Source organism: Populus trichocarpa, chromosome 15, assembly GCF_000002775.5.
Source record: "Populus trichocarpa isolate Nisqually-1 chromosome 15, P.trichocarpa_v4.1, whole genome shotgun sequence".
Classification (NCBI taxonomy): domain Eukaryota; kingdom Viridiplantae; phylum Streptophyta; class Magnoliopsida; order Malpighiales; family Salicaceae; genus Populus; species Populus trichocarpa.
In genome coordinates, this window is record NC_037299.2 from 8382383 (window position 1) to 8394428 (window position 12046).

Sequence of the window (12046 nt, forward strand, 5' to 3'; positions counted from 1 at the left end):
ATAAAAAGCTTTTAAATAAACATACCTTTTAATTTCAGCTAATTAACACAACCGATGCTATTAATTAACCAGAGAATAATTGATTCTTGTTTTTCTAAATTTGAGAGAAGATTGAGGCACAATACAAGATTTTTAAAACAAAAACAAGTTCCTTTCCTTGCTTTTAAAGCAAAATAAAATACTGTTGACCAACGGCTATTTTTATAGCCGTTGGCAACGTTAATATGTTTTTGGCTATTTCTACAGTAAACTGTAGAAATAGCTCTTCCTAATTTAAACAGCCATTTTGGCTTCTCGGTTGGCTGCTGCATTGGAATGACAAATTAAAGGAACAAAAGCTAAAAGAACAGGTTTTTAACTTTGCCTCCTCATTTGCCTCTCCGGTTGGAGATGCTCTAATATTTAAACTTTTGTGTGTTTTTATTACCTGTTGATTTACATGAGAGGACAGAGATCTACGTCTCCTGCCGAGGTTTTTTTTTAATGTAAGAATATATTTTCAAATTAGGTGGTATTTTATATATAGTTTGTGTTAATTAAAATTAATTTCTTAAATAATCTTCTTTATAATATGAAATGGGTATACCAAACTTGAAAAACAAGCAATGCGGATCAATCTTACTTTCTTAGCTAACCTTTATTTTTACCCAAATTAAGAAAGTGACTTTCTTTTTTAATAGCTCGGAGAAAGGGAAAAATGCTTGTTAATTAAGTGCTTTGAGGATCGTATAATTAGTCCATTAATTGAACTTATCTTTCTTTAATATGGTAATTTTCGTTAATGGTAATTCAAGCTTGGAATTCTTTAACGAACTACAGTTAGTCCCCTCCCTTCCCTTGACAGCCAATAATTAAGTATTTAACCTCTCTCGGATTTTTTATACTCCTACTTGTCTTCCACAGTCGTCTCTTTCTCTCTCCCTCTCTCTGCTTTCATGCAGATCTTGAGCTGAACCAGAGGCATAAGCATCCCATTTTCAACACATCAAGAAATGGAGCCTTCTTCCTCATTAGTCACTGTATCCGTTACCAAGATTTCCGCTTTTACCATTTTGCTTCTTTTCTTGATTTCGTGCTCAACTCTCACTTCTACAGGTCAGTTTTCTTCTTTTGCTTCACTTTCTTGTTTCTTTAATTGGAAATGCTCGCTTTTCGTTCTTTTTTACTTAATTATTTGGGTTTTGCTTATCTTGCTAGGAATTATTGGTAAAATTTGAAAGACTGCAATCTTATGTCTAAGAAGCACAAATCTGTGGTTCTATTCATACATTCAACTTAAAGATCTTGGAGTTTCCTTATGTATACCGTCTTTAACACATAAGATATGGTTGCTGGTGACGTAGTTCATTAAATATTAGTCTTTTGTAATTCTAATTTCTAAAAGATGCACAAGAAACTAAAATAATCTTTGTCTTGGACCTGGATGTCTTTTAGATTGCTCTCTTGCCATCATTTTTCTCTCTTCCACTGCAATTCAGATTTTGATCTACTTTTTATACAGTATCTAATGAGAATCTTAAGGGCTAAAGTTCTCATCTTTGCTTGATGTACTTGCAGAAGCGTATGACGCTCTTGATCCAAATGGGAATATCACTATCAAATGGGACGTAATACAGTGGACTCCAGATGGCTATGTTGTAAGTGCTAGCTATTACATGATGCAATATCACATTTAGTGGATTTTTGGATAACAGAATCAAGCACTCCAATGATTTACCCTTTCTAGTCTATTGAAGTTCATCCCCGGAATCTTTTCCCTGGACTTTCTCATCTCTGTTGTTCTCATTTGCAGGCAGTTGTTACAATGTATAACTTCCAGCAATATCGCCACATTCAGGCGCCGGGTTGGACTTTGGGGTGGACATGGGCAAAGAAGGAAGTGATCTGGAACATGATGGGAGCCCAAACCACCGAACAAGGCGATTGTTCAAAATTCAAGGGAAACATACCGCATTGCTGTAAGAAGGATCCAACTGTTGTGGATTTGTTGCCAGGAACCCCTTACAACCAGCAGATTGCCAATTGCTGTAAAGGGGGAGTGATAAATTCGTGGGCACAGGACCCAGCCAATGCGGTGAGTTCCTTTCAAATTAGTGTTGGTGCAGCTGGAACCACTAACAAAACTGTTAGGGTGCCAAAGAACATCACCTTGAAAGCACCAGGGCCTGGATATACTTGTGGGCCGGCAAAGATTGTGAGACCAACTAAATTTATATCGGCTGACAAAAGGAGAATCACTCAAGCTTTAAGTAAGTTATTGTCTCAATTCTTCTAGAGTGATTTAGGGATTCATTACTTTGAATGTATTTTCTGGTGTGGACAACTGATCTAGTACCAAGATAATGCCTTGTTTTAGCGTGTGATGTTAATATAGTGACCCGTGATTATCAGAAACGTTCCCACAAATCTCTAGTTTTGGATTTTCTTAGCTTCGAAACATCATGTGATACTAGCATAGTATCTGTTTGCCAAAACATTTCTTGATTGTAGTTAGTCCCCAGAAATAAGCCTGCGTTGTTATAGTGATAATTAAGCTTGACATGGACTAGAAGTTGGAAGTATGGTGTCACTACTATGAACCATCACACTCATATAATTAATATAATTCTCAGGGTGGAAGAATAACAACCTAAGTTTATCTAACATTGTATGTTATTGCAGTGACCTGGAACATTACTTGCACTTATTCACAATTCCTTGCTCAAAAGACACCTACCTGTTGTGTTTCTCTCTCCTCCTTTTATAATGACACAATAGTAAGCTGCCCTACTTGTGCTTGTGGCTGTCAAAATACTACTGGAGCTGGGAGTGGAACTTGTGTGCAGTAAGTTTCCTCATTTGTCAGTTTATTGAAAACTTGAATTCCTGTTTTCTCTGTCGAATTTTTCAACTTAGTTCTGCTCTGCACATTCTTTTTCCCCTGATATTTTTCTCTTCATGTGTTTTTTCAGCCCGGACACTCCACACTTAGCCTCAGTTATTTCACCTCCTGGAAAATCTGACAATACACCTCTGGTCCAGTGTACCAGCCATATGTGTCCAATCCGAGTCCACTGGCATGTTAAACTCAATTACAAGGAGTATTGGCGGGTGAAGGTTACAGTCACCAATTTCAATTACCGAATGAACTACTCACTGTGGAATATGGTTGTGCAACACCCCAACTTTGATAACCTCACCAAGATTTTTAGCTTTCAGTACAAGTCACTAACTCCTTACGAAGGGCTAAGTAAGTCACCAAACTTTCTCTGCCTTTGTGTAAACTTGTATGGTTCTCTTGTTTCTTGTGTCTGAGATGTATCTATATGATTTTATTTTGCAGATGATACAGCCATGTTATGGGGTGTCAAGTTCTACAATGATTTTCTCTCACAAGCTGGTCCTCTCGGGAATGTTCAGTCAGAGCTACTGTTCCGAAAGGACAAATCAACTTTCACTTTTGAAAAGGGATGGGCTTTCCCTAGGAGGATTTACTTCAATGGTGATAATTGTGTCATGCCACCCCCAGATGCCTACCCATGGTTACCAAATGATAGTTCTCGCCCAGTTATCTCTCTACTTCTTCCAGTCATGACATTATTTTTGTCTATGGCATTCCTATTTGCTCATGTGTGATGAATCATGTCTATGCCAGTCTTTAAACTATCTGTTGTTCTAGCAATCAAGAAATCCCATCTTGTTTGAGTTACATTGCTGGGATTTAAGGGAATCCAGTCAAAGGCTTGAATGTGTAAGATCAGCAAGTTATGGCAATGCAAGTGGATTTGGAGCACCATAACCATGTTACCACCAATATGTTAATTGGCAATTAGAAATCTTTTGTCACGTTCTCTTTTTTATATTGGGAATTAGTGGTTCTTCTACATGTTTATTTATGTTGTACACTCGATCATTTTGTTTGTGGAATATCAACATATTATTTGTTCGTATCCTTGTAATAAGGAACTCCACGAAGAATTTACAGCTGATAAATGGATTTTTATTCGTAGTTTTTTTTGAAGTCCTTGTGCATATTTGCATATTTATTGTCATTGCTGTATGCCAAACACGAATGATATGCTAAAAGTTTGAGTGGTAATAAACATGTTCAGACAGAAAAGTAAGAAAGGAAACGATTTGGTTTGAGAACACCAAAAATCTTTATGTTTTGAGTGAAATATAGCTCTAGTTTGTTCATCACAAGTTCAATCACTCGTACAAAAGAATAGTACAGCTGAATGTTCCCACACCTGATTATAACTTATAGTTCACAGGTGAGGGTTAATGATGATAAATGTACCTGTTACAAAAAAGTTGTCTGGCTTTCAAAACCACAATGTATATGATCTGCTGCAAGAACATCTGAAAGTTATAATTTTCCTCTGCTGGTCACCCCATTGACAGCAATATCAGGAGCAATGAAGCTGCCATTGACAGAATTGAAGTTGGATTTGCATATGCGGAATTAGGCAGATATGGATAAGTGTCAGGTGGGGGAAGCATGCATTCATCACCGTTGAAGTAGACCTTCCTTGGAAATGCCCATCCCTGCTTCAGGCTAAAAGTGTTCTTGTCCTTCTGAAGAAGCACCTCAGATTGGACATTTCCAAAAGGGCCAGCTTCCATTAGAAGGTCATTGTAGAACTTCATGCCATAGAACATACCAGTATCATCTGCACAAAATCAGTTCCATGTGAATATCAACTTCATTCTGGAGTTTCAAAATCAGAAGAACTTCATAAGCTTTTTATCTGAACTTTAATTTTATGCACCTACTTATGGATTCATAAGGTACGAGAGGCTTGTAATCAAAGCTGAAGACTTGAGTGACATTGTTGAGATTTGGATGCTGAACAACAAGAGTCCACTCTGTGTAGTTCATCCGGTAGTTGAAATTAGTTACCGCAACCTTTGCGCGCCAATAGTCTCTGTAATTGACCTTCACATGCCAGTGCACTCGAATAGGGCACATATGATGTGTGCATTGTAGCAATGGTGTGTTGTCCTTCTTTGGCGTGTTTATCCCCTTTTTGTGGGATTCCTTCGAGTTACTCCTGCATTTTTTATATCCAGCAGCAAATTTACATTTCAAATAATGAACACATACCAGCCTTCATAATTAGCTCTATTATCATGCAGCTATACTTGTATTTACACACAACTATATCAGTTAATGTCATTGTGCAACTAGAGACGAGAGGGACGCGGAGAAACAAAATCTGTAAGCCTTACTTGACACAGCTGTTCTTGTTCTGGCAACCGCAAGCACAGGTTGGGCAAGGAGTGATTGTTTCATTGTAGAAAGATGAGAATGAAACGCAGCAGGTTGGATTTTTGGAGGCTAGAAACTGTGAGTAGGTGCAGGTGACATTCCATGTCACTGCATAAAGAAAAGTTACACTTGTAATGCGGAAATTGCAACAAACTAAAACATAAGATGTTCAGAACAAGCTTGGAGGAAATAAACTTACTGAGGGCCTGGGTTTTTCGTCTACGGTCAGGTGTTAGGAAGACCGTAGATGGCACTACCTTTGCAGGTCCACAAGTATACCCTGGTCCTGGACCAAGCAAAGTGAAGTTCTTGGGCAGTTTCACTGTTTTATTTGATGTTCCGGCAAGTCCAACGCTCACCTGAAAGGCTGAGACTGAAGCTGTAGGATCCTGGCCCCATGCCGCCATCACACCGCCCTTACAACAATTGGAGAATTGCTGGTTGTAAGGGACTCCAGGTAGCAGGTCGACAACCGTGGGGGTCTTTTTACAGCAATGCGGTATGTTTCCCTTGAACTTAGAACAGTCTCCTTGCTCTGTAGTTTGAGCCCCCACCATTGACCATAGCACTTCTTTCTTAGCCCATGACCATGATAGAGTCCAGCCAGGGCTTATAATGTGCCGGTACATTTGGAAGTTGCTCATGGTTACTGTAGCCTGTGAAAGAAAACATGATTGTGAGTTATTTTCATTCAGTTTTTGTGACACCCATGAAATATCTTAATGGTTTCTTGAAGTCACATCTTTATCTAAGAAAGAGTGAGCTTGCATCTGGATCTCCGAAAGAGTGAGGAAAATAAATGTCGACAAATACTCAAGCAACGTCCTTTCATTTTTTCTGTGATCAACGAAAGCAAGGTAATAGGGAAAGGGAATGAGATCCTGAAGGTGGTGCATGCTCTTGTTTGATTTCTATTGTTGATGGCTGGAGAGCATAGGAGACAAAATCAAAACTTGAAACCTAATTCAGGCCAGGTTTCAAAACTTAAGCAAGGCTGGCTTATTATTGTTCTGGATTTGTTCTGTTTCCTTGATCAAGTCTTTTTGAGATATTTGGGTAATATGGTTTGTGAGATATGAGAAATTAATGAAATTGAAGCAGAGGAGAATTTAGTGCTACTGTCACTTGATCAGTCAAATATATACATATGCAGAGTGTTCTTATAAGAAAAAAAAAAAAAAAAAACACACACACACACAGAGAAAGAGATGATACTCACCACATAACCGTCTGGTGTCCAGGACATTACATCCCATTTGATTGTTATGTTTCCATTTGGATCCAATGGGTCGTATGCAGCTGCAATCATGACAACAAAGCGAGACAGAAAATGAATATAGATCAGGACTTGATGTCATGAAAAACTGTGAAGAAAATCCATTTTTCGAGTTTATTATCCCGAGAAAGAAGCCTGGAGTCTATACCTGCATGAGGAACTATCATGAAAACTAGAGCAATCAAGAATATGAACTTCATTTCAGCCAACAAGGAGCGTTGCAGGGATTGATAACAATCCTTGGCAGACTTATCGAATTCCATGGTGTCAAGGTCACCTGACCAGTCGTAGCTCTTCACCAATGATTTAAAAGGCACGAGAATAAGATGAACTTCATAACAGCATTATGTTTAAAAGGAAAATTGTAGGCTTTCAAAAATGAAAATGAATGCTTTGCTTCTTGATGTCTCACCTACTGGTTGTTAGGCCATTCAGCAGATACATACACCACACCTTTTCTACACTAGGTTTCCTGAATCTCGAAGCAAAGCTTTGGTGAGAAAATGATGGAAAAGCTGGCGCGAGAGATTTTAAGAGGTTTGAACACAACAGCTCAACGGTTCTTCCCTTTCAAAGTACTACTGTTCACATACTTGCATGTTTGGGCTGCTTTGAAAACAAGTCTTCTCTTCCAGTGACTTTTTACCATTTCTCTCCTGGGTCTTCTTCACATGGTGACTTTCATACCGCCTTCACCACTCTGGATCTTTTGGGTCTCCAATTTTGTTGTTTGAGTAACCTCTACTACACGCAGGCAAGGTTTACCCATCCATGCCAATGAAATTAATAGGACCAAGCTGGTTGCTTGTTTCCAACGAATACCAAGGAGTCATACATATATATATTGCCACCGCATTAAGATTTTTGTGGAAACAAGATGCACCAGAACTTGTAATCAGATCTATCATACATACGTATATCTGCTAGGGTTCATCACGCATGGTATCAGGTTGGCCTAGTAGCATTAGCTTCTTTATTATTATTGAAATGTGCCTTACTCTCTGATTGAGTTCTTCTACTCTTCATCATATTTCACTACTGTTTCTCCGTTGTAACACGCTGTAGTTTATATGTCTGTCTGTCAAAACCTCATCCTAAATGCACAGCACTTGCTATATATAGAGAGACTTAACCAATACAAAAAGAATATGAGGGTCCAATCAAAATAATTCAAGAAGTACAAGGACCATATAAATGGGCAAAACCCCTCTTGAAATGCATGCAATAACACCAAACTGCAATATGGGATCAATTTAGGCCATCTAATCAAATACCAGAGGGGAAAACTGCAAGAAATTAACTTCTAAGCAGCCTAAATTATGCTTGTATATGCAAGGGATTTTCCATTCCATGAATTTGAATCTTTCAGCTGCCAATCACGAAATCTCAACTTTGCAGAGGAATTTGGAATGCAGCACATCTTTTTCAAGAGAATTGGATTTCTGAATATTGATGTGTACTTGTACGTTCCCATTTTGGAAGGTAGAAAGATTGTTTCCAGAGAACAGTGGATTCCATTGTAGAAAAGGAAAAACGAGTCTTAAATTCTCTATACAAGGTGCATTTTACAAACTTGTTAACAACTAGTTGCATCCTCTAGTTCCCACCTCCCAGAAGAGCACAGCACGGCACGGGCACATATCTGTTGGCGAAATAGCCTCGAACATTCAACCTGTTTACTCGAATTAATTGTTACGGTTCAATGATCACCAAAAGGCTAGCAACTCTAGAAGGAAAAATGCAGAAATAACAAATGATAACCCAATCACATTTTTTGGGGCAGAATTAGGTAAGTATGGGTAATCGTCAGGAAGGGGCATCATGCATTCATCCCCATTGAAGTAGACTTTTCTTGGGAAAGCCCATCCCTTGTTCAGTGTAAATGTGTTCTTATCCTTCTGCAGAATCAACTCTGTCTGGATATTTCCATCTGGGCCGGCTTCCATTAGGATATCATTGAAAAACTTTACACCATAAAACATTCCAGAGTCATCTGCATAAATATCATCATACAGCAACACTCAGCCTAACTTCAACAAATACCAAGTAAATAAAGAAGGAAAATTACAAGTCAGAAGAAGCACTACAAGTAAGATGGTTAGATTGCTGCTAACTTTTTCACTAAAATTTCGCTTACTTGCTGCAGGTACCATGCTAGTTTTCACTGAAATGTTTTGCATTTCCTAGTTTATGCATGGTGTCATAAGCATAATAATTCTAGTAGTGAAAAAGCTTTTCAAAGCCTTGTTCAAGTGTTATTATATATGGACTTACTTGCTGATTTATATGGCAAGAGTGGCTTGTAGGCAAAGCTAAAAACTTGAGTGATATTGTTAAGATTTGGATGCTGAGCGACAAGTGTCCACTGTGTGTAGTTCAGGCGGTAGTTGAAATTGGTGATGGAAATTTTCACTCGCCAATACTCCTTGTAGTTCAACTTCACATGCCAATGCACACGGATAGGGCAATTGTGTTTCGTGCATTGCACTAATGGGGTATTATCTTTCGTTGGTGTGTTTAGTCCTACAACGCTTTGAATCATCGAATCACTCCTGCATTATGTGAGAGTTCTTTATTATGAAGATATCCTAAAATATCAATGCAAATGTTCATGAGTCTTCAGGAAATTAATAACATCGAATTGCCAATATCTTCTTCACATTAACTAGTGGTTGCAGACATGCGATTTGGTGTGTAGAGTCAGAACACTGCAAAACCATGTAGCAGATTCCGAGGAACGCACATATATATGGACAAAGATACAGTATACATATGCAAAAAAATAGTATTTAGTAGATGGAATGTAAATGAGACTCAGTAATGCAGCTTGTTGTGTATTGATGGTTTGAAAGAGTCTTACGGAACACAAGTGCTGTTGTTCTGGCAGCCACAAGCACAAGTTCGACAAGGAGTGATGGTAGAGTTGTAAAAAGATGACATCGATACGCAACAGGTTGGATTCTTAGACGCCAACATTTGCGAGTATGTGCATGTCACATTCCATGTCACTGGAAATAACAAACGAAGGATTAAAATGATGGTAATTGTGAAAGCTACTGTAACTGCTTTGGCGTTTAGGCAATTGAAATGTTTTGATTTCAAGGTTTTTCATTAAGAAAGTGTAACACAACAGTAGCTGATTGAGTTTCCCAACTTGAATTGATCATCAACCAACACTTTCATCATTAACAACAACGAATCTTCTGGTTTGTAATGAAAATAGATTAGTGTTTTTGGTTGTCGATAAAACTTCTTTTCCCGAGAAGCAGACTTACTCATTGCTTGAGTTTTTCGACGGCCATCGGAAGTTAGAAAGACAGTGGATGGAACAATTTTTGCTTGGCTGCAAGAGTAGCCTAGTCCAGGACCGAGCAAAGTGAAGTTCTTCGGCAATCTTACTGTTTTATTAGTAGTACCAGAACGTCCAACACTCAACTGAAAAGAAGAAACTGCTGCTGAAGGGTCCTGTCCCCATGACGATACCACACCACCTTTGCAGCAATTGGCAATTTGTTGGTTGTAAGGCACCCCTGGAAGCATGTCAACGACAGTAGGATTCTTCATACAACAGTGCGGGATGTTCATTCTGAACTTGGAACAGTCTCCTTGCTCAGTGGCTTGAGCTCCCACCATTGACCAGATAACTTCTTTCTTAGCCCATGTCCATCCTACGGTCCAGCCAGGACTCATGATGTGACGATACATTTGGAAGTTGGTCATTGTCACCACTGCCTGAAAAGTCACGCAAGTAATTTTAAATCTTCTCAAGCATTTATATCAGTGCAATCTGTCGAGCAATTCTGTTCATTAATTTCCTAATCTGCAGCTATTTTAATAAGCATTAAGAAATGTTAATGAAAGATGGTTACTTACCACATAACCATCTGGAGTCCATGAGATGACGTCCCATTTGAGCGTTATGTTCCCAGTTGGGTCCAGATAGTCATATGCCTCTGAAATTGTAAATAAATTACAGTTCAAAAAATTAGTAGTACATCAGAGCTTGAATAGAGTTGAAAACCCTGAGCAGAGGCTATAGTACCTGCACGAGAGAATACCAGAATAAAGCAAACAGCAGAGAAAAATGGGGATGAAAATCTATCAAAATCCATGCCGCAAGTTCTCTAGTATCAGAAACCTTTACGCCGAAGATACAAGGGAAGGGGAATTAGCATCAAGCTGATGAAGGCTTGAACCAGTTCATTCTCATGAACTCCTTATATCAAACTCTCACCAACCAGCCTTGTTGCAAGTTCATGTCATTATCTTGACAAGTTTACTTTTGTACATTATGCGCGTGTCCATCCAGGTCTGTTACAGAAAATCTTTGTTTAGGATTGACCAAACCTCATCTGATGTAACCCTCCAATGGCCATTGCATAGCTGAAATTACATGGATACCAGTTCGTAGCTCAGACGGCAGGCAAGGATGGATGTAGGGGAAGGACATTGTTGTCAATGAATGATCAGGAGAAGCATTCAAAACTGCAAGATTAATTTTAAAAATGATTTCCGCCATTTATTTATTTAAACTCCTGTTTGTTTAGTTTTGTCTGTAAGAGGGGGCTAAAGATCTTGGTAGGAGCTGGAACAAGCAGTCAACTCCCCTCATGAGAATGACTTGTCAACAGTTCTCTCAGGCCACATTATTTCAACAGAGATATAGTTTGTTTATTTAGGCCTCTTTAGAGGTTGGTCTCTCTATATCACCACACCGCAGTCAGGCCTCTGTATCACTTTCCAATTTCAGCCAGTCAACGGACCACACGGGGGTTAAACTCTTTGCAAATTCATGCTCAATCGGATGAGATTATCAAGTTATGTAAAACATACTGTTGTTTTTAAATTGATTTTAATTCAAAATTATTTATGGTAAATAACTTCTTGTAAAAATAATTATGTTAAACGAAACAAATGACTCAAAGTAACTACTTTTAAGAGAATGGGAGGTCATATAAGTTGAAATCAATAAAGCCATTTTAGATGGTCTAACATTTTCATGTCAAGAATAGAATAGCTTTCTCAAATAAAAAAACTTCTAATTAAATATATATAAATGTTCGGTAGTTGATCAATTAAGGAACATCGAATGATACTTCCTATCTAACTCAGTTGAAAACTAAAAGATTGAGAATGAATAGAATCAATCAATCAATAATGAATGATTCTTGTTCTTCAGGAGCTGGAAAACGTGCCCTTTGATGCTTTTGATCTTGAAGAGGAGTTGTTTTCTAATTCAATGGTGGTAGTTGAGCCCATGAAATGCTTGAAAATGTCATATTTATTCGTTTAAAAATGATATCTCGATCAACTTTTGTCTACTGAAAAAGATAATAGACAGTGATGAAACGACATGTCATTCAATATCTTTATTAAAAAAACATTATCTATTTAAGCTTTTGAAATTATAGTTTTCAATTAGGATTTTGGAAAATTTTAATTTGCTTTCTATCTTTCTAATTTCAGCATATGTCTTTAATTAACCCTGAAACTTCTTAATTTTTACAATTGCACACCTG

The 12046-nt window shown here is 38.1% G+C and overlaps 3 protein-coding genes and 1 long non-coding RNA gene across 4 annotated transcripts; 2 read left to right on the forward strand and 2 right to left on the reverse strand.

The window, feature by feature from the left end:
* The first annotated feature begins 870 nt into the window (after positions 1-870).
* Positions 871-4000, forward strand: LOC7457595 (protein COBRA). Its single transcript, XM_002321750.4, has 6 exons — positions 871-1095; positions 1558-1637; positions 1793-2249; positions 2662-2824; positions 2952-3229; positions 3323-4000. Exons 1-6 carry the CDS (start codon positions 993-995, stop codon positions 3613-3615), a joined length of 1374 nt encoding a protein of 457 aa, XP_002321786.2. The 5' UTR covers positions 871-992; the 3' UTR covers positions 3616-4000.
* A 115-nt stretch (positions 4001-4115) lies between these two features.
* LOC18105767 (COBRA-like protein 4) lies at positions 4116-6942 on the reverse strand. Its single transcript, XM_006374367.3, has 6 exons — positions 6676-6942; positions 6471-6550; positions 5451-5907; positions 5212-5359; positions 4756-5033; positions 4116-4652 (listed from the first exon to the last, which is right to left on the reverse strand). Exons 1-6 carry the CDS (start codon positions 6788-6790, stop codon positions 4369-4371), a joined length of 1362 nt encoding a protein of 453 aa, XP_006374429.3. The 5' UTR covers positions 6791-6942; the 3' UTR covers positions 4116-4368.
* Positions 6943-7069: 127 nt separating this feature from the next.
* Positions 7070-8077, forward strand: LOC112324267 (uncharacterized). The gene is made up of 2 exons (XR_002978012.2): positions 7070-7476; positions 7926-8077. It is a non-coding gene; the product is annotated as an uncharacterized LOC112324267 (long non-coding RNA).
* Positions 8019-10926, reverse strand: LOC18105768 (COBRA-like protein 4). The gene is made up of 6 exons (XM_006374368.3): positions 10570-10926; positions 10401-10480; positions 9803-10259; positions 9388-9535; positions 8802-9079; positions 8019-8520 (listed from the first exon to the last, which is right to left on the reverse strand). The coding sequence occupies exons 1-6, from the start codon at positions 10637-10639 to the stop codon at positions 8234-8236; spliced, it is 1320 nt and encodes a 439-aa protein (XP_006374430.2). The 5' UTR covers positions 10640-10926; the 3' UTR covers positions 8019-8233.
* Between the last annotated feature and the right edge of the window lie 1120 nt (positions 10927-12046).